The following is a 22,638-nucleotide window of genomic DNA, read 5'->3' on the forward strand; positions in this document are numbered from 1 at the left end:
GTTAGTGCCACAGAGAGTAGTGCACAACGCTTTAGGAATGGAGACAGAGTATGAAAGAAAGGCAAAGAAAAAAAGAGTCAGAGAGAAAAAGATCATAAAGACAGATCAGAGAGCTGATGGAAATGCACAGAGATGTGACTCTGTTATATTCACTACATACAAAGTCACTTTGGTGCACTTCTTCAAACACACATTCGGCTGTGTCGACCTTAAATCAACACACGCATGCAGAGAGATGCACACACAGTCGCATGGGTGGGTGGGTGGATGGGTGGGTGGGTGGATGGGGGACAGAGAGAGAAAGAGGGGGAGTGGGGTGGGGAAAAATTATTAAAACTATAAGAAACTGCTGTTACAGGAAAGTGCAGCAAATGTGAACACACACACTTAAACATTAATGTCCTATAAATATTACACTCAGCACCTGGGTGCCTGTGTCCACAGCAGTCAGGACTTGTGGCACGAGCAGTGCTCATCTACTCATGTCTGACTCCTGCACCCTGGTCAGCAGTGCTCATCTACACGTCTGACTCCAGCAGTGCTCAACTACACCTGTCTGACTCCTTCAACTCTGTATCTCTCCATTCTTCCCTCTTTCACTCTCCCCTCCATGAAAAGGCTTTCCCTGCCTTTTTCAAATCTCTCCATTTCTCTTTCTCTCTGCCTCCCTCCTCCTCTCCTGGTTGTTTTAGGGCTGTATTGTTGTTTCATGTTTGACACGTCTTGTTTTTGGTTTGCTTTCCTTTTCCTCTAATTGCGTGATCTGTTTGGTGTAAACTGTACTGCTAACTACACTTTCACTAACTCATCCTCTGCCCCGCCCTCTCACTCTCTTTCCCTCCTCCTCCTCGCACCCCCCCCCCCATCTCAGTTCAATTCATTGGTGCTTTATTGGCATGACAAGTTTGCATCTGTATTGCAAAAGCTGTTCACATCTGTATTATCAAATTGACAAAGAATACAAAACAATAGTATAACAATAGTAATAGTTATAACAATATTATAACTGCCGTAACAATACTGCAAATAACAATATTTCCAATACTGACTCTATTATTGATGATAATAATAATAGCAAAAATTTTTAGTAACAACAATAACAAAAATAATAATAATGACAAATCTTTGTAACTGTGGCATCTGAAATTGTCCCTCAGACTGTAGAGTGGACATACAACACTGTTATATGGTCCCTCACTGTCCCTCAGACTGTAGAGTGGACATACAACACTGTGTTATATGGTCCCTCACTGTCCCTCAGACTGTAGAGTGGACATACAAAACTGTGTTATATGGTCCCTCAGACTGTAGAGTGGACATACAACACTGTGTTATATGGTCCCTCACTGTCCCTCAGACTGTAGAGTGGACATACAGCACTGTGTTATATGGTCCCTCACTGTCCCTCAGACTGTAGAGTGGACATACAACACTGTGTTATATGGTCCCTCACTGTCCCTCAGACTGTAGAGTGGACATACAACACTGTGTTATATGGTCCCTCACTGTCCCTCAGACTGTAGAGTGGACATACAGCACTGTGTTATATGGTCCCTCACTGTCCCTCAGACTGTAGAGTGGACATACAACACTGTGTTATATGGTCCCTCACTGTCCCTCAGACTGTAGAGTGGACATACAACACTGTGTTATATGGTCCCTCACTGTCCCTCAGACTGTAGAGTGGACATACAACACTGTGTTATATGGTCCCTCACTGTCCCTCAGACTGTAGAGTGGACATACAACACTGTGTTATATGGTCCCTCACTGTCCCTCAGACTGTAGAGTGGACATACAACACTGTGTTATATGGTCCCTCACTGTCCCTCAGACTGTAGAGTGGACGTACAGCCCTGCCAGTGTGCTGAACTCTATGTTGGGGAGGTGGCTGTGTTGAGTGTTGTGTTGTGGAAGGTTCTGTGTTGAGTGCTGTGTTGGGTGAGGAGGCTGTGTTTGGGGAGTAGGCTGTGTTTGGGGTCACGTGTCATGCCGGGTCTCATGCTAGGTGGGTGTTTGTCTCATGTGCCGAGTACTTGATCTGTAAGCAACCCCACAGCTCACAGCCACACAGGACAACAGCTTCAATTACACACTCAAATATTTGTAGCCGTATTTTGATTGGAATTGACTGGAATTTCTGCTGATGCTTTTCCTCTCAGTTCATTCACTGCCAAGATTAAAATGAGCAGAAGAACTCATTTTGATCCCTAAATAATTGTAATTGTTGGAATATTCAGTGTTGTTTATACAATGTCTCTCCCTCCTCCGCCTTTTTCTCTCGGATGTGAATGTGCTTGTTCAGATTCTGCATCTGTGTCTGAGAAGCAGAGCCGTTCAGCTGTTGTGAGACAAAAATAGAACAACCCCCCCTCCCCTCCCTGCCCCCACCATAAATGATCTGGTGTTGCTGTGGCTATTAGCGCCAGGACTGGGCTGATCCATCAGTGCAGTGTGTGTGTGTGTGTGTGTGTGTGTGTGTGTGTGTGTGTGTGTGTGTGTGTGTGTGTGTGTGTGTGTGTGTGTGTGTGTGTGTGTGTGTGTATGTGTGTGCAAAGAAAGACTGATGAGAGTTAGATTATTGTAAGTAATTGACTCTGCAAAAATATGAATAACACATGAAGCCTGACTCAGTGTGTGTGTGTGTGTGTGTGTATGTGTGTGTGTGTGTGTGTGTGTGTGTGTGTGTGCGCGCGCGCGTGTGTGTGTGCGTGCATGTGTGTAAGGCCTGAATGCTGCTACGATGATGAACACACAGACACACACTAATACTGACAGGACATTCAACTGGTCCACCAAGGTATTTTAAACATACACATACCAGATTAAGGGCGTACTCACACTAGGCTCTGCGATCCGGGCCCGGGCACGGTTGCCTGCCGAAGCACGGTTCGTTTGGCTAATGTGAGCGCTCCAACCGTGCCCGGGCCCGGATCAGTTAACCGTGCTCGGGCCCGCTTTGAAGAGGTGGGCCAGGGCACGATTCATGTGGACTCGGGCACGGTTCGCTTCTAGTGTGAGCGCTATCCGTGCCCGGGCCCGCTTGGTGCCTCGTCTGATTGGTTCATTTCGCTGGAACTCAAACATGACATCAGTGATGCGACGCTCACGTTAAACAGTCATAGCGGCAAAGCGATTAGCAGACAATCGTTGTGTTAAATTATCGATAAATCTGTGCTTGCACCGTGTTTCTGCACTCCCAAAACGACTCCAAAAATACAATAAAAAGAGAATCATGAGCTCTATAGTGTTGTGCGAGCGCGCTTTTTTTCCAAATAAAGCGGCGTTGTGATGACGTAAGCGTGCTCGGGCCGGGTTGCTGAAGCGAGTGTGAGTGCAGGCCAGAGGGGGAGTGGGGAGGGGGGATAACCGGGCCCCAGCACGGATCCAGCAAACCGTGCCTAGTGTGAGTACGCCCTTAGACATTGGCATTTAGTTCTAACAATATAACTAATATATATAGTATAACTATAATTACCATACAGTAAAATACCCTGTGTGTGTGTGCACACTGCCACACCCTCACAAGGCTTCAAAACAGAAGGTCCAGCTCCCCACTCTCCTCTGACTGGTACCAGACTACAAGCCCCACCCAGCACGGGCACTGATGACGCACACCAGCGTGTGACGTAAGCGTCTACCCAGGGCTGCACCACCAACCCTTCACAACTGTCTCTAAAGGGCCACCGTTTTCATCAGCCTGATACACTCAGGACGACTGCGGCATAACTAATGGCTCCAGAGAAGACGGTGTGTGATCGTCTCGTCTTACACACACACACACACACACACAACAGCAGCTGCGTAGATGCAGGAAATACAGTAGCAAATAAGCAGCTTCTTCTGCACATGTTCTGGCACTACAGTCTTTTACTGACTTCACGCCAGGAGCAGAATAAACAAGGTGCAAACACACACACACACACACACACACACACACACACACACACACACACACACACACACACACACACACACACGAGTAAGTCAGTGTGGATAAACAGTGGCAGGGTGAAGGAGTCTCAGTGCTACTGGAGCATCACTCCTGCTTCTCCATTAATGTAGACACGCTGCTAGAATGAAGAATGCACTGTTCTTATGTTCTGTTTTATGGTTGCACCTTCACACTAGTTACACTGTGAATGATTTCCACAGGATAAAGTGCATATTTATCCCAGATAGGTACAATACAAGCTGTAGTGTGGTAGATTGTGAGCTGTAGTGTGGTAGATTGTGAGCTGTAGTGTGGTAGATTGTGAGCTGTAGTGTGGTATACAGTGATCTGTACTGTGGCAGGATCATGCTGGCATCTGTCTCTAAGTGAGATCACGTGTTGTGTGAACACACGTCTGGAGTGAGTTCACACACATCTCGGGTGAGTTCACACTCGTGGGTTGAGTTCACACACATCTTGGGGTGAGTTCACACACATCTCGGGGTGAGTTCACACACATCTCGGGGTGAGTTCACACACATCTCGGGGTGAGTTCACACACATCTCGGGGTGAGTTCACACACATCTCGGGGTGAGTTCACACACATCTCGGGGTGAGTTCACACACATCTCGGGGTGAGTTCACACACATCTCGGGGTGAGTTCACACACATCTTGGGGTGAGTTCACACACATCTTGGGGTGAGTTCACACACATCTCGGGTGAGTTCACACACATCTTGGGGTGAGTTCACACACATCTTGGGGTGAGTTCACACACATCTTGGGGTGAGTTCACACATGTGGGGTGAGTTCACACATGTGGGGTGAGTTCACACTCGTGGAGGGTGAGTTCACACTCGTGGAGGGTGAGTTCACACATATGTGGGGTGAGTTCACACTCGTGGAGGGTGAGTTCACACATATGTGGGGTGAGTTCACACTCGTGAGGTGAGTTCACACTCGTGGAGGGTGAGTTCACACATATGTGGGGTGAGTTCACACTCGTGGAGGGTGAGTTCACACATATGTGGGGTGAGTTCACACTCGTGGGGTGAGTTCACACTCGTGGAGGGTGAGTTCACACATATGTGGGGTGAGTTCACACTCGTGGGGTGAGTTCACACTCGTGGAGGGTGAGTTCACACACATGTGGGGTGAGTTCACACATGTGGGGTGAGTTCACACAGTTGTGGTTTCCACAGCAGCTGCTCTGTAGTTCTGCGGAACATCTGCTTCCCGTACGACTTCGTTTTTTCTATATTTTGAATGAATTAATGTAATAAAGTTGCTTCAGTGGTTTCCAGACAAATATCAGAGATGCCTTCATCTGCACGGTGCCTCATTAAAATACATTTTATCCAATGAGCAATATCTCATTTCTAATCCAATGAGGAATATCTCAATCCTAATCCAATGAGGAAAATCTCATACCTAATTAAAGTTTTTATATACCTAGAAAGCCCATGTGTGAAATCTCCTGCACATACCCACCTCGTTAGGGAGGGAGAGTAAACCTTACAGAAATATCTCAATAGCTTTCACTAAAAATGCAGTACACACATGTAGTACACACACAAGCATGGCCACAGAAACTTGTCAGCACCATTTTGAGATCATGATGTGAGCCTGTTGGTGAACAGACTAATATCATAACAGTATGCAGCTCCACACACCAGAAGAAACAGCAGCAGAAGAACAGGCTAGAGGTTCAGCTGAGTCGCGCGCACACACACACACATACACACACACACACACACACATCTCACATCATCTCTGCTACCTCATAACTCTGGACATCATGAATTTTCCAGCTCAGCCTCTGGAATCGTGTCCCCTGAGAAGCAGGACAGGACGGCCCTCTTTCCTCTTTCAAATTCAATCTTTAAAAAAAGACATTTTTCTCCAGCCTGCAACCTTCTTCCACCCTCATCCACCTCGGTCTTCTCCACCCTCATTCGAACCTCCGTCTTCTCCACTATAACAACTCCATGTTCTTGTTAACAAGGTCCATCTTGTGCCGCTGTGTTGGTTTAACATCCTGGATCAATGGTGAACTGAAAGCGTCTATGAGTGTAGTTAAGTCAAAACCATTTGGAGTCAGTGTCTGAGATCCTTATGACATCAAGACAGGGATTTGGTGAGTGTGCGTGCACATTTCTATTAAACATCAGCTGTAGCGTCTCCCCCTGTGGAAGTCTCACAGCTGCCCAGAATCCTCCATGTCAAACAGTGGATTCATGAAAAAAAAAAGAACATCCCTTTCATTTTTTACCATCCAGTTTTTATTCACTGATCTAAACTCAATCCAATTTCATGATGAAATGAACTGAAAACATTCATGTAAAATTAATTACATTTCAAAAACTGAAAACTCTTATAAACAGAGAAGTCATTTGCCCTCCAGATTTCGGTCAGGTGCATCCTGTTTGTTTTAATGGTCCCTGAGCTGTGTTACGGGCTCAGGTGGTCACAGTGGAAGGGCCCACACCTGGGTCCATAAGGGCCCACAATGTTCCCTACACCGTCAGGGCAACAACCAAGCCATGAAGACCCAAGTAACAGTCTGTGGATCTCCAAGATGAAGCTGCCGCAGGGCATCATCTGGCACAGGGATGTACAACCATCTCAGAGGCTTGGAGCCTTGAGGGCTGCTAGTGTTGGCTGTCTGGCACAAGTGAGCATCCAGGCAATAAAAGCTGTGGCCAGGAAGGAAGCAATGAAAGAAAGACTGGTGACTCCAAAAGAGCTCCAGAGGTCCAGTGCAGAGATGGGAGAACCTGGTGGATGAACAATCATCTCTGCAACACTCTGTAAATCAGGACTTTATAGCGGAGTGGAAGACGGAAGCCACTGATGAGCATGAGGCATACGAAACCACAGGGACTCCCAGGAGTCTGATAAATGACATTTAACGGACTGGTGCAACGTGTGGGAAACCATTTTCTGGTCTGTTGAGACAAACACTGAAGTCTTTGGGCAGAGCTGCTCGTCAACCTGACACCATCTTTATGGTGAAGCATGGTGGTGGCAGCATCGTGGCACTTTGTGGAATCAAGAACGAAAACATGTGAGGGACGAATGACTGTAGACAAATACAGGAATAGTAAACGTCTTCCAGAGTGCAGGCAGACTCGGACTGGACACGCCAGTGCCTGGAAGAACACGGCCAAAACAACACTGGAGTAGTGTTGGGGAACCACCCCTGCATGTTCTTGAGGGGCCCAGCCAAAGGTCCATGCTTAAACCCCATTGAGTCTCTGTGGAGATGTTTGAAGAACACCTGCCAGACACCTGCCACCAAACCTGGTGTAGCCTGAGTAGATATGCCATGATGAACTTCGACGTAGGCCCACACTTAGGCAGACGTAGGCAGAGCACTCGAGAAGACTTGCAGTTGTAAAATGGCCTGAATAACTTTACAGATTTCTGTTTTTGATATTTCATTTAATATTAAATATTTAATATTTGAATCTCTCTAAATACATGTTTTGAATTCAACATTATGAGTTATTAAGACTGATGGGTAAAAATGGCAATTACATTGATTCGAAATGAAATCCACAACTCACAGCAAGCAACAAGGGGTCTGATTACTTCATGAGTCCAGCACAACCAATACTGACAACATACTTAACCCTTGATTCCTAAAATGAGTTAAAATAGCAGAATCAGAATCTTGTGGACCTTGTGAACTGAATCAGAACTTTGCAAACAAGGATGGAATTGAGAGGATAAAAAATCCTGCAGTTCATGTCAGAAAATAAACCATGGAGTAGAGCCATACACACACACACACACACACACACACACAGACACACACACACCTGCTGTGCTGGTCTACACAAGCCAAGTCATCAGTCAGAGCAAAAACCACAAAGCCAACATGGTCAGTCAAGCCAGTGATTTCACTCTCCTCTGCAGTGCAGCTCAATTCCTAGAACAGGTTGGACCCACATGATCCAGTCCTGCACTGACACCCCAGATCACACATCTCCAGTCCTTCTCACAGAGTCATGCTCCTCCACCGTCCTGACGTACCCGCTACAGCTCACCTATAACTGCAGGACACACTCATTAGCCACACTCATGCTTTAGGACAAACACATACTGTGCACCTTACCCTGAACTTGACACTTTATTAGACACACCTGTCTTATTCCTGCATTTCGCAGTAGTCTTCCTGGGCTTCTTACATGTGTCAGAGTCACTGCCGTGTGGTCCCAGAGGTCCTGTGGTCAGAAACCGATGGCTGCAGACTTTCTGTGAACCCCATCTGCACTCCTAACCAACTATGTCTAATAAACTGCCTGGTGAATGATCACAGGCTGTAGTAGATGGGGTCTGCATGCAGATTCTTTCATCTGCATGGTGTTGTAGCAAGACGGTTTCAGCACCATGGACAGCTACACAGCAACACCTCAGTCTGTCAAGACTCCTGACTCCTAATCCAGAAAGAGCGGATCTGTGTCTGTGCGTGTGTGTGTGTGTGTGTGTGTGTGTGTGTGTGTGTGTGTGTGCGCGTGTGTGCGCGTGTTTCCCCTGCTAATCTGGACTCAGTGGATCATAAACAGCAGGAAAACCTACTAAAAGTTAGACCAGGTGCTGCTGGTGAGAGCCTGAAAGACTCAACGTCTCTGCATCGGTGTGAGGCCTGAAGAGGCTGAATACAATGGCATTATCCTGAAGTTTCTCCCTGGGGGAGAACCAGCAGGACGTCCTGTTCAGCACTACATGGGTCCTGCTACTGAGCAGCGCCTGCTAAGCCCGGTAGGCCCCACGGATCCTCAGCCCTTACCCTGCCATGATGGACAGTGGGGGATGAGTCTGCACGACAGGGCTCGCTACACGCACCCCACCCCCGCGCCCGACGCGCCCGAGATGCCTTTTTTTAATGAGCCTCAGACCGTCAAAGGAGAGGCACCGTGCCTCCACGTTTAACGCACGGGCCAGAGGCTCACACACACCTCACACGTCTCACTCTGGTGGAGCACAAGAGAGTGAGGCTGTGCTGGGATCACTCCTACCTTCACATGGTTGTATTCACTCTTGCTGGCGTCGGTGTTGACTTGTTTATTTTCAGGGCGGGGCTTCAGCACCTGCCTCAGAGGGCTGGAGATGGGCAACCCAGTCACACTGATGCCATCTGAAAAGACAATGATAAAACACATTACCACACACGCACCTCTGAACACAGTAACACGCACGCACACAGCAGAGGACTGAAGACCACACACACCTCTGAGCATTATAGATGAAAACACACATCTCAGTGGAGGTGTCTTACACAGACACGTACCCCCACACACGTACGCCCACACGCGTACGCCCACACGCGTACGCCCACACACGTACAGCCACACATACACAGATTCCTGCAGTCACTGCATGAATAAGACCCTCAGATTTCTACTGCCTAGAAGAGTGTTTGCACATTCACAGAGCGTGCACACACACACACACACACACACACACACACACACACACACACACACACCACACACACACACACACACACACACACACACACACACACACACACACACACACACGAATCTTGCAGGGGCAGTGAGTTCATCATGACACCAGCGCCTGGCCGTCGGTGCCGGAGGGGGAGGGGCCGTGGAGAGGATGACGATGCTGATGTGCGTCACTCTGACATCACGCAGCACAGAGAGGAAATGAGAGGGGGTGATGAAGCACGGGCGAACACTCTGCCTCGCTACACCCAGCCTCCACCGCTCCGCTACACCCAGCCTCCACCACTCCACTACACCCAGACTCCACCGCTCCGCTACACCCAGACTCCACCGCTCCGCTACACAGAGGACCAACAGCATCTGCTTCCTTCTCCACGCCCCCACCCTGCTGCTAATATACACCAACACGCTAACCCCACCCACCCTGCTCCTAACACACACCAACACGCTAACCCCACCCACCCTGCTCCTAACACACACCAACACGCTAACCCCACCCACCCTGCTGCTAATATACACCAACACGCTAACACCACCCACCCTGCTGCTGCTAACACACACCAACACGCTAACCCCACCCACCCTGCTGCTAATACACACCAACACGCTAACACCACCCACCCTGCTGCTGCTAACACACACCAACACGCTAACCCCACCCACCCTGCTGCTAATATACACCAACACGCTAACACCACCCACCCTGCTGCTGCTAACACACACCAACACGCTAACCCCACCCACCCTGCTCCTAACACACACCAACACGCTAACCCCACCCACCCTGCTGCTAACACACACCAACACGCTAACCCCACCCACCCTGCTCCTAACACACACCAACACGCTAACCCCACCCACCCTGCTGCTAATATACACCAACACGCTAACACCACCCACCCTGCTGCTGCTAACACACACCAACACGCTAACCCCGCCCACCCTGCTGCTAATATACACCAACACGCTAACACCACCCACCCTGCTGCTGCTAACACACACCAACACGCTAACCCCACCCACCCTGCTCCTAACACACACCAACACGCTAACCCCACCCACCCTGCTGCTAACACACACCAACACGCTAACCCCACCCACCCTGCTGCTAATACACACCAACACGCTAACCCCACCCACGGACGTAGTTTTGGGGGGGGACGGGGGGGACATGTCCCCCCCACTTTTTCAAAAGCCGGTTTTGGTCCCCCCCCAGTTTTTACAGTTAAAACCAAATATTTAAGTAGCGACGAAGTCATGTCCCCCCCACTTTTTAACGGTTAAAAAAACAATATCCAAATAGCGACAAATCTAGCACTAGGATCATGCAGCTCCGAGCTCCCCCCCCCCCCCCCCCCCCCCCCCGCTCAACAATTTTTGTTCACAGCGCTCAACAATTTTCATTCAACCCCCCCCCCCCCCCCCCCCCCGCTCAACAGTTCGCCACCCCAGGTTGTGTCCCCCCCACTTATGAAATCAAAACTACGTCCATGACCCCACCCACCCTGCTGCTAACACACACCAACACGCTAACCCCACCCACCCTGCTGCTAATACACACCAACACGCTAACCCCACCCACCCTGCTGCTAACACATACCAACACGCTAACCCCACCCACCCTGCTGCTAATATACACCAACACGCTAACCCCACCCACCCTGCTCCTAACACACACCAACACGCTAACCCCACCCACCCTGCTGCTAACACATACCAACACGCTAACCCCACCCACCCTGCTGCTAATACACACCAACACGCTAACCCCACCCACCCTGCTGCTAACACACACCAACACGCTAACCCCACCCACCCTGCTGCTAACACATACCAACTCGACACCAAACATAAGCCCTCCATCACACGTACTTCACCAGATCCAGTATGCAAGAACACTTGTGCAGCTGAAAGGAAGGAGGATGTATAACAATAACCCCAAAATCACAGTAAAGATGAAGAGGTGAAGATAAACAACTCGTCAGTAAATAGACGTGTGGAGCACACAACACAGGAGTGCTAACAACCAACAGGGGAACATTCAACCTCTCCTAGACAGCAGACACTACACAACTAGACAGTACACACTACACACCTACACAATACCCACTACACAGCACACACTACACACCTAGACAGTACACACTACACACCTACACAATACCCACTACACAGCACACACTACACAGCACACACTACACACCTAGACAGCAGACACTACACAACTAGACAGTACACACTACACACCTACACAATACCCACTACACAGCACACACTACACAGCACACACTACACACCTAGACAGCAGACACTACACAACTAGACAGTACACACTACACACCTACACAATACCCACTACACAGCACACACTACACACCTACACAATACCCACTACACAGTACACACTACACAGCACACACTACTAGTGCTAACAACCAACAGGGGAACATTCAACCTCTCCTAGACAGCAGACACTACACACCTAGACAGTACACACTACACACCTACACAATACCCACTACACAGCACACACTACACAACTAGACAGCACACACTACACAACTAGACAGTACACACTACACACCTACACAATACCCACTACACAGCACACACTACACACCTAGACAGCACACACTACACACCTAGACAGCACACACTACACACCTAGACAGTACACACTACACACCTAGACAGTACACACTACACACCTAGACAGTACACACTACACACCTAGACAACACATAGTACCAAAAAGCATGCAGTGCATGTGTGTGAGTGAGAGAGAGTTAGAGAGAGAGAGAGAGAGAGAGAGAGAGAGAGAGAAGGAGTGTGTGTAAGAGATAGCAGTCATCAGAAGTGCATGGCTTTTCCAAACACCTGTAAGTCTTTATGATCCCTGGTGAGAAACACACCCTGATAATCTTCCTCACACATTCTCTCAGTTTTGTCTTTTTGTTCCCTCTCTCTCTTTTTCAATTTCAGTTAAAAGGAGCTTTATTGGCATGACAAATTCATACTGTATTGCCAATCCATATCTCTCGCTCTGTCTCTCTCTGATCATGGGTGCCTATCAGATCCTAAAATAGAGAAACCCATAACCCTCTGGGGTGAAAGATGGCACACTAGGTAGATCTCATCATGCCCAAGCTATAAATAACACCCACTGTCATTTGGCTTTGGAGTGCTCAATTACAATGTGTGCCATTATCTCTTTATGATATACAGGATGATGTAGTACACACACACACACACACACACACACACACACACACACACACACACAGCACTGTGCGACAGTGTGCACCTGTTCCATGGTACAGATGGCCCTTGTACAGAGAAAGACAGAGTAAACATTAAACACAAATGGTACACAAAACCCATATGAAGCAAACACATTCCAGGTTGTCCACACCATTCTTCCCACCCACACGCACACAAAACATACACACAAACAATAATGGACACACGCATGTGCATGCACACAGGTACACACACACACGCTGTGTACATAAAAACTCAGACTCGTCACACAAACTGAACACAACACAAGGCAAGCACCCCGCGCAAGCGCGCACGCACACGCACACACACACACACACACAGCAAGCTGTAACCAGGGAGATACTTTTTTATTTTATTCCCCGCGGTGACCTTTCTGAGGATGAGATTGTAGCTCAGTGGAGGTGTCTGCTGAGTTCTCTGAGAGTTAGATTATATATGACAGACCTGGCATGACAGTTTATGTAATGCTGGGGTATTGATAGTGGTAGGGAATTGGTATTGATAGTAGTAGGGAGCTGGTATTGGTAGTGGTGGGGTACTGGTAGTGGTGGGGTACTGGTATTGATAGTAGTAGGGAGCTGGTATTGGTAGTGGTGGGGTACTGGTATTGATAGTGGTGGGGTACTGGTATTGATAGTAGTAGGGAACTGGTATTGGTAGTGGTGGGGTACTGGTATTGGTGGGGTACTGGTACTGGTAGTGGTGGGGTACTGGTATTGGTGGGGTACTGGTATTGGTGGGGTACTGGTATTGGTAGTGGTGGGGTACTGGTATTGGAGGGGTACTGGTATTGGTAGTGGTGGGGAACTGGTATTGGTAGTGATGGGGAACTGGTATTGGTAGTGGTGGGGTACTGGTATTGATAGTGGTGGGGTACTGGTATTGGTAGTGGTGGGGAACTGGTATTGGTAGTGGTGGGGAACTGGTATTGATAGTAGTAGGGAGCTGGTATTGGTAGTGGTGGGGTACTGGTAGTGGTGGGGTACTGGTATTGATAGTAGTAGGGAGCTGGTATTGGTAGTGGTGGGGTACTGGTAGTGGTGGGGTACTGGTATTGATAGTAGTAGGGAGCTGGTATTGGTAGTGGTGGGGTACTGGTATTGATAGTGGTGGGGTACTGGTATTGATAGTAGTAGGGAACTGGTATTGGTAGTGGTGGGGTACTGGTATTGATAGTGGTGGGGTACTGGTATTGGTGGGGTACTGGTACTGGTAGTGGTGGGGTACTGGTATTGGTGGGGTACTGGTATTGGTGGGGTACTGGTATTGGTAGTGGTGGGGTACTGGTATTGGAGGGGTACTGGTATTGGTAGTGGTGGGGAACTGGTATTGGTAGTGATGGGGAACTGGTATTGGTAGTGGTGGGGTACTGGTATTGATAGTGGTGGGGTACTGGTATTGGTAGTGGTGGGGAACTGGTATTGGTAGTGGTGGGGAACTGGTATTGATAGTAGTAGGGAGCTGGTATTGGTAGTGGTGGGGTACTGGTAGTGGTGGGGTACTGGTATTGATAGTAGTAGGGAGCTGGTATTGGTAGTGGTGGGGTACTGGTATTGATAGTGGTGGGGTACTGGTATTGATAGTAGTAGGGAACTGGTATTGGTAGTGGTGGGGTACTGGTATTAATAGTGGTGGGGTACTGGTATTAATAGTGGTGGGGTACTGGTACTGGTAGTGGTGGGGTACTGGTATTGGTGGGGTACTGGTATTGGTAGTGGTGGGGTACTGGTATTGGAGGGGTACTGGTATTGGTAGTGGTGGGGAACTGGTATTGGTAGTGATGGGGAACTGGTATTGGTAGTGGTGGGGTACTGGTATTGGTGGGGTACTGGTATTGATAGTGGTGGGGTACTGGTATTGGTGGGGTACTGGTATTGATAGTGGTGGGGTACTGGTATTGGTGAGGTACTGGTATTGGTAGTGGTGGGGTACTGGTATTGGTAGTGGTGGGGTACTGGTATTGGAGGGGTACTGGTATTGGTAGTGGTGGGGTACTGGTATTGATAGTGGTAGGGAACTGGTATTGATAGTGGTAGGGAACTGGTATTGGTAGTGGTGGGGTACTGGTATTAGTAGTGGTGGGGTACTGGTATTGATAGTGGTAGGGAACTGGTATTGGTAGTGGTGGGGTACTGGTATTAGTAGTGGTGGGGTACTGGTATTGATAGTGGTAGGGAACTGGTATTGGTAGTGGTGGGGTACTGGTATTGGTAGTGGTGGGGAACTGGTATTGGTAGTGGTGGGGAACTGGTATTGATAGTAGTAGGGAGCTGGTATTGGTAGTGGTGGGGTACTGGTAGTGGTGGGGTACTGGTATTGATAGTAGTAGGGAGCTGGTATTGGTAGTGGTGGGGGTACTGGTATTGATAGTGGTGGGGTACTGGTATTGGAGGGGTACTGGTATTGGTAGTGGTGGGGAACTGGTATTGGTAGTGATGGGGAACTGGTATTGGTAGTGGTGGGGTACTGGTATTGATAGTGGTGGGGTACTGGTATTGGTAGTGGTGGGGAACTGGTATTGGTAGTGGTGGGGAACTGGTATTGATAGTAGTAGGGAGCTGGTATTGGTAGTGGTGGGGTACTGGTAGTGGTGGGGTACTGGTATTGATAGTAGTAGGGAGCTGGTATTGGTAGTGGTGGGGTACTGGTATTGATAGTGGTGGGGTACTGGTATTGATAGTAGTAGGGAACTGGTATTGGTAGTGGTGGGGTACTGGTATTAATAGTGGTGGGGTACTGGTATTAATAGTGGTGGGGTACTGGTATTGATAGTGGTGGGGTACTGGTATTGGTGGGGTACTGGTACTGGTAGTGGTGGGGTACTGGTATTGGTGGGGTACTGGTATTGGTAGTGGTGGGGTACTGGTATTGGAGGGGTACTGGTATTGGTAGTGGTGGGGAACTGGTATTGGTAGTGATGGGGAACTGGTATTGGTAGTGGTGGGGTACTGGTATTGGTGGGGTACTGGTATTGATAGTGGTGGGGTACTGGTATTGGTGGGGTACTGGTATTGATAGTGGTGGGGTACTGGTATTGGTGAGGTACTGGTATTGGTAGTGGTGGGGTACTGGTATTGGTAGTGGTGGGGTACTGGTATTGGAGGGGTACTGGTATTGGTAGTGGTGGGGTACTGGTATTGATAGTGGTAGGGAACTGGTATTGATAGTGGTAGGGAACTGGTATTGGTAGTGGTGGGGTACTGGTATTAGTAGTGGTGGGGTACTGGTATTGATAGTGGTAGGGAACTGGTATTGGTAGTGGTGGGGTACTGGTATTAGTAGTGGTGGGGTACTGGTATTGATAGTGGTGGGGTACTGGTAGTGGTGGGGTACTGGTAGTGGTGGGGTACTGGTATTGGTAGTGGTGGGGTACTGGTATTGATAGTGGTGGGGAACTGGTATTAATAGTGGTGGGGAACTGGTATTGATAGTGGTGGGGTACTGGTAGTGGTGGGGTACTGGTAGTGGTGGGGTACTGGTATTGGTAGTGGTGGGGTACTGGTATTGATAGTGGTGGGGAACTGGTATTGATAGTGGTGGGGAACTGGTATTGATAGTGGTGGGGAACTGGTATTGATAGTGGTGGGGTACTGGTATTGGTAGTGGTGGGGTACTGGTATTGATAGTGGTGGGGTACTGGTATTGGTAGTGGTGGGGTACTGGTATTGATAGTGGAGGGGTACTGGTATTGATAGTGGTGGGGTATTGGTAGTGGTGGGGTACTGTTATTGGTAGTGGTGGGGTACTGGTATTGATAGTGGTGGGTACTGGTATTGATAGTGGTGGGTACTGGTATTGATAGGGGTGGAGTACTGGTATTGGTAGTGGTGGGGTACTGGTATTGGTAGTGGTGGGGTACCGGTATTGGTAGTGGTGGGGTATTGGTAGTGGTGGGGTACTGGTATTGGTAGTGGTGGGGTACTGGTATTGATAGTGGTGGGGTACTGGTATTGATAGTGGTGGGGTACTGGTATTGATAGTGGTGGGGTATTGGTAGTGGTGGGGTACTGCTAATGATAATGGTGGGGTATTTGTATTACAGGGCTTTCGGACCCATGATTCCTCAGACACTTGCAACAATCGAGAGATCCTCGACCTTTGGAAGCCACATAAACAGAGTCTCTGGCTGGTTAATGGTACATCAGTATTATGATAGTACTGTGATAGTAGTGGTAGGATGACATTGTGTGGGTGTCTGCAGACAGCAGGTTAAACAACAGCCCTCTGGTGATGGAGGTGATGTTCTGTAATGAACACACAGCTCATTCTGAACTGCTGCAGAAGAAACAAAAACTCCACTCTGACTCTTCTGAAGTACAGCGCAGACGTCAACACTCTAAAAGACCAGTAATAAGAGACGTCCTTCCAGACTGACCCTCCTTCCTCACACACACGCACACAGTCTTGTCCAGGTTGATTTCATTTCCGCCGTGCTGTCTGAAGCCTCTGACTTCACTCACAGAGCAGAAACAGCACTGCTGACTGCCGCTCACACACGCCACGTACAAAGACACATCGCCGTCAGACTGCTCAAACATACTTAAGAACCAGAACTATAACAGAGTCATACAAAATATACTATTTACAAAGATTCATTCTTAAAAATACTTTTGATTCTTAAGTATTGCTGAAGTATGGTCTAAACTGTTCTGAACGGTCTAAACTGAAAATCTAAACTGTTCTGGATGGAAAGGTCCAGTTTCAGAATCTGTTATCATTCATGTTTATTACATAGAAATGTAACTGAAGCAATTCTAATTTAAACATCCATCCTCTGTGTATAAACATTTGATAGAGAAAATGGGAGTCATTCTGGAGTTTCTAGAAAATGTCAAGAGTCTTTCTCAAATAATATCTGAAAACTGGTTGAAAAATGTCAAACCAAACCGAGCTGTAGCTCCCGGGGTGTTTGTAATTTCTGACCATTGCATGGTCTGACCTTGAGATGAATTCAGTGGGACGGCCACTCCTGGGCAGACTGGTGATTTTGAAGTCTTCCACATGTGAATAACCTTTCTCACTGTGGACTTATAGACTCCATATTGTCTGGGAAAAAGTCGTATAACCTGTCACAGACAGATGGGCAGCAACACTGCTGATCTTTGCTGATCTTTCTCCTCCTTGGCATCATGGTAACACCTAAATGCTCCTCACCAAGTGGCCAAGCTGCTGCCTGGTGGTGACGCTCGGGTGTGTGTGAGCAGCAGCACCAGGTGTTATTCCAGCAGATGCAGCATGGGTAGTTCTTAACTATGTGTGAATACAGAAAACCAGACAATTCAAAGGGCGTGTACAAAGGGGGTGTACTCTGGTGGTCCACTGGTTGTTTGTGTACTGTCAAGTCTGCTAAGATTGTAGGCTAAAGTGGTCTGTAAAGAGAACTGTAAATATCATCAAGTGCACAAACAGCACTGATGCTGTCCATGACCAGGCTTACTGAGGCAGGTCATTGTCGTATGGTAATCCAACTGCATGGAAGGTTTAGGATGCCAGTGGCTACTACACGCTAAGACCCAGGCATGGTTGTTACCTGTAAGCAGGACTGCAGGACCGTCCAATACACCAGCGTCCACTGCTGTTCTCTAGAGCTGCCAGGCTTGTTAGGCTGCAAGTGGAACCCAGAAAAGGGGTGTGGCCAAGCCATGTGGAGGCGCAATCAGCTGAGAACATTGGTAGCTCTGGTGCAAGCAAGATCCATATGAGAACAACCTCAAACTAACTACCCCATGAAAACTTTCACTGACCACCATCTGAACATTTCTAGCTCAACTTCAGGGTGCCAGTCCAAGCTAATTACTAATCTGAGTCTTCGGCTAGGTGAATCTCAAGAGACGGGTGTTCAGGCAAGCAGTCAGGAGGCTTGTGACAACAATGAGCCCCTAGTGGCTGATATGTGCTATTACATGCTGCAGCAGTGAGAGAAATAATCTGATTACCCTCACAGAACTGGCAGTACGCATTGGACATGCATCGTGCTCCGAGAGTGCTGATCTGATGGAAATACGAATCCCCAGGGAAATACAAATCCAGGATCTGATGATCTGGTGATCTAGTGATCTGGTGATCTAGTGATCTGATCTCAGAGAATTATGAATTCGAGCTCTGGACTCTCATTTGCTGCTGGGGCCGTTGGATTTATTGTTCCATAAAAGAATGATGTCATCAAAGTCGAAGCTAATATGTGGAATCCCATTTCCTTGCTCAGTGGGGTAAGATGGCACCCAGATAGCACCCCCACCCTGCCTCCACCCGCTGACTCTACATGACTCCCCCATCCCCAAAATAAAACCTCTCTGCAATGCCATTTCTGTTTCAGTGCCACTGGATGCCACGCCAGAGTTTCCTTGGTCTGTTGTCCAACCCTCATCTCCCTCCCACCTCTCCTCCCTCCCCTCTCTGCCTCTCCCCACAATTCTCAGTTTTTCCTCTCTTTTTCCCCCAGTGATGGACAGCGTGTAAACAGAGAGTTTAAAGACCAGGGGGAGAGCCGGTACAATGACCAGGATGTGAAAGTTCACATTAGTGACACTATTCCACACAAGCCATGACATCACTGACGCATATCAGTGACGGGAGAAAAGGGGAAAAAGAATGAAAGAAAGACAGAGAGAGAGAGAGAGAGAGAGAGAGAGAGAGAGAGACCAAATGTAACAGAAGAAAAGCAAAGACAATGAGAAAGAGTGTGAGATATATACAAAGAGGGAGAGAGAGTGACTCAAGGTGTGGGCACAGCTTAGAGCACCAACACAGAAGAGCCAGAGATACCATGCAGACAATCAAGAAGGACCTGCCAGGGATCTGAGCTGATGGAAGAAGATCTGAGCTAGATGGAAGAGGAGAACTGAATCACACCAGTCGTGAGGCTGGGGGCGGGGCTTGGAGTGGGGGCGTGGAAACCTAAACAGGCCATCAGAATACATGGAGCGTTTAAGGCGGGTTTACAAAATAGCATTAACAGGAAAAATGCACAGCAGCGAATGCAAACTGGCTTTAGGTTTATATATATATATATATTTTAATAAATGAATGAACACACAGATAAATAAACATATTGTTAGGACTGCCTGGCACCCTATTATGACATCATAATAAAAGAAAGTAAATAGGAAGTCAGAGCAGAGTAAACAATAATCAGAAAAACAGATGTCAGCTAGTGGTGATCAAAGACTCACTGCCACCCAACTCATTAGGAAAGAACACCAAACACGCAGTTTTTAATTACTGCCAGAGTGTGTGTTTAATCACACCCACAGTTCAACACCCATCTCAACCACGACACACACAGCCAGTGAAGGCTGAAGAATCACAGGAACGTGTCTGTCTCCCAGATACCATCAGCTCTGTTTACAACTTACTGCTCCCCATGAATACTACACTAATATGAACAATACTTACGTCTGCTGCTTAGGATAAATGAGAGAAAGCCAGACTCATCAGTGTTTCTCATAGCCTCCATTACTGTAGGCATTATCAAACTATTTTTACCTTATCTGTAGGGAAAGGAGCTGGGAGAAGAGGAGGAGAAAGAGTGGGCGGAGCCAGAGAAGAGGAGGAGACAGAGTGAGAGGGGCCAGATAAGAGGAGGAGACAGAGTGGGTGGAGCCAGAAAGAGAGGAGGAGACAGTGGGTGGGGCCAGACAGAGAGGAGGAGGCAGAGTGGGTGGAGCCAGACGAGAGGAGGAGAGACCCTTAAGATGATGCTGTGGAGATGTGAAGCTCATTGATAAGCCCCTCATTCATGCTAATGACAAGAGAGAGAGAAGAAGAAAGAGAGAGAGAGAGAGAGAGAGAAAGAGAGAAGGAAGGAGACAGAAAATAAAAGAAAGTTACAAAGTCCTAGGGCGTGTCCAAACATATTCATGCAGGCACCATCCACATAGAAAGGTGATGTGGGACACAGAAGTGTGAGGTGATGAATTCGGATCTTCTCAGCCAATCAATTATTTGCCTTGCACTTTCAAAATAGCAGCACTACACACATTAACTGAAGGTGTGGGAAAGGTGGAGTAACACAGGGAGAGAGGGTGGAGGTGTGTGTGTGTGTGCGTGTGTGTGACTACAGTTGAGGACTCTGACCATCATTGAGGTCCTGAAGTAGGTTCTCCTGGCCAGAGAAGTCCAGCTTGGCTGCGATGTTGACGGTGAGCGTCGCTGTCTGTCCTGGTTTGAGAGGCAGACGAGACAAAATGTCCTGCATGTCCCAGCTCAAAAACTCTCCAAAGATCCTCTCTAGAGGGACAGATGGACAGAGACAGAGACACAGATATAATGAAGATAACGTAATGCTTAGAGTTGGAGTTAAATCTGTGAAGACAGACTGGATGTCTACTTTAACTGAATAACCATCCAGGTGAGCAGGCCGTGCTGCTCAAATATTGATGTGTCCCTCCTGGATTTGGGCCTTTTGATGGAACGGATCAATTACTTCAGACAAAAAAAGAAAAAGCTGGAAAAATCTGGCACTGGTCATTTCTGAGTGAGTCTGGTGAGGATGACCACTGAAACAGCTGGGCAGGGTTCTCCACACAGGGCAGGGTTCTCCACACAGGGCAGGGTTCTCCACACAGATGCAAGGTGGTAAATGAATACGCATGTCTGCCTGAACCACCCAAACTGGTGTCAGGATACAGTAAGAGATTCTTGTTGTTATTGAGATTTCAGCAGCAAAAACAACAATAATAGAAATATTTAAATTATTATTCATAAGATCAAATGATCAAAAGTCCAGCTCGTCAGATCAAGAAATGAGTGAGAAGCAGATCTATGTAGATTTACCACCTCGTGTGGGCACTGGGAGGGTCAGGAATGCACAAGGGTCTTGCCAGCACAGCAACGGTGAACATCACACAGCAGACACCAGCTTATTACAGCTTCACGAGCAGCAACACGATGATATCAAAGGTCAGGACTAAACGCAACCGTTAGCAACCAGGACAGGTGAGGTGGGGGGGGGGGGGCTGTGGGAGCTGGACTGCTTGGTCTGCACAACCTCTAACCTCTGACCTTCACAATTAATTCAGCATCATGGAATCTGGCTTGCCTTGCTTGGAATGCCTCACCTCTGACCTCTGACCTGCAGGATAAATGCAAGGTCATGGTGTGCTCCTGCTGGGGTGGGATGAGGCACACTCTGCCTCTCACGCTGTGTATGAGAGAGCACACTCCAGATCCAGCACACACAGGACACGCCAACACATGCAAGGCCCGCACCATGGCCCGCACCATGACCCACTACGGGCCGGCAGTGAGTGCAGGAGGCTGCAATACCAGCACCATCGGTACCAGCTCCATCAATGGTACCAGCTCCATCAATGGTACCAGCTCCATTGGTACCAGCTCCAATGGTACCAGCTCCATTGGTACCAGCACCATTGGTACCAGCATCAGCAGCACAGCTGCAGGCCGTGCGCCATCATGAACTGCTCTCTGAATAACTTGCCAAAACTTTCCCAGCCGAGATGAATAGAGTTATATTTTGGTGACAGAGAGAAAGGTAGTTATATATCAGACTGAAGAAACACCACTGCTTGGGAGTGGACCAGAAATATCTGCTGTCAAAACACGACCTGCAGACAGGTAATAAAAACTTAAAATGCGGCCAGGAAAGAGGCTAACCACACACACACACACACGCACACACAAATGTATTAAGACACACATACAGGCACACACAAACACATGCCAGCAGACACATATAGGCATGCACACATGCATATACATAAATGCATGCAGACACACACACACACACACACACACACACACACACACACACACACACACACACTCTTCCTGCATCAGGAAATCACAGAACCGCAGTGTTTTATAGGTATTTCCTGCACTGATTTTAAACAGCATTTGGCAATCACACATTCACATTTACAATGTCCTGAAAGGCGTGAGCATGACTTACACTGACCAACAACTACAGAAAGATGCAGCAAC

The 22,638-nt window shown here is 48.1% G+C and overlaps 1 protein-coding gene across 7 annotated transcripts in view; it reads right to left on the bottom strand.

The window, feature by feature from the left end:
* The window catches only part of trappc9 (trafficking protein particle complex subunit 9), a 161,492-nt gene that overhangs the window by 45,537 nt on the left and 93,317 nt on the right, over positions 1-22,638 (bottom strand). For 5 of the 7 annotated variants that reach the window (XM_077006093.1, XM_077006090.1, XM_077006091.1 and 2 more), the window contains 2 exons: positions 20,773-20,925; positions 8,962-9,080 (listed from right to left, as the gene is read on the bottom strand). In XM_077006093.1, coding sequence (XP_076862208.1) covers positions 8,962-9,080; positions 20,773-20,925 — 272 coding nt within the window. Of the gene's footprint in view, positions 1-7,721; positions 8,167-8,961; positions 9,081-20,772; positions 20,926-22,638 lie in introns of those variants that run through there. The other 2 variants (XM_077006095.1, XM_077006094.1) reach the window with 2 other exon arrangements.

The sequence above is a fragment of the Brachyhypopomus gauderio genome, chromosome 5, assembly GCF_052324685.1.
Source record: "Brachyhypopomus gauderio isolate BG-103 chromosome 5, BGAUD_0.2, whole genome shotgun sequence".
Lineage (NCBI taxonomy): Eukaryota > Metazoa > Chordata > Actinopteri > Gymnotiformes > Hypopomidae > Brachyhypopomus > Brachyhypopomus gauderio.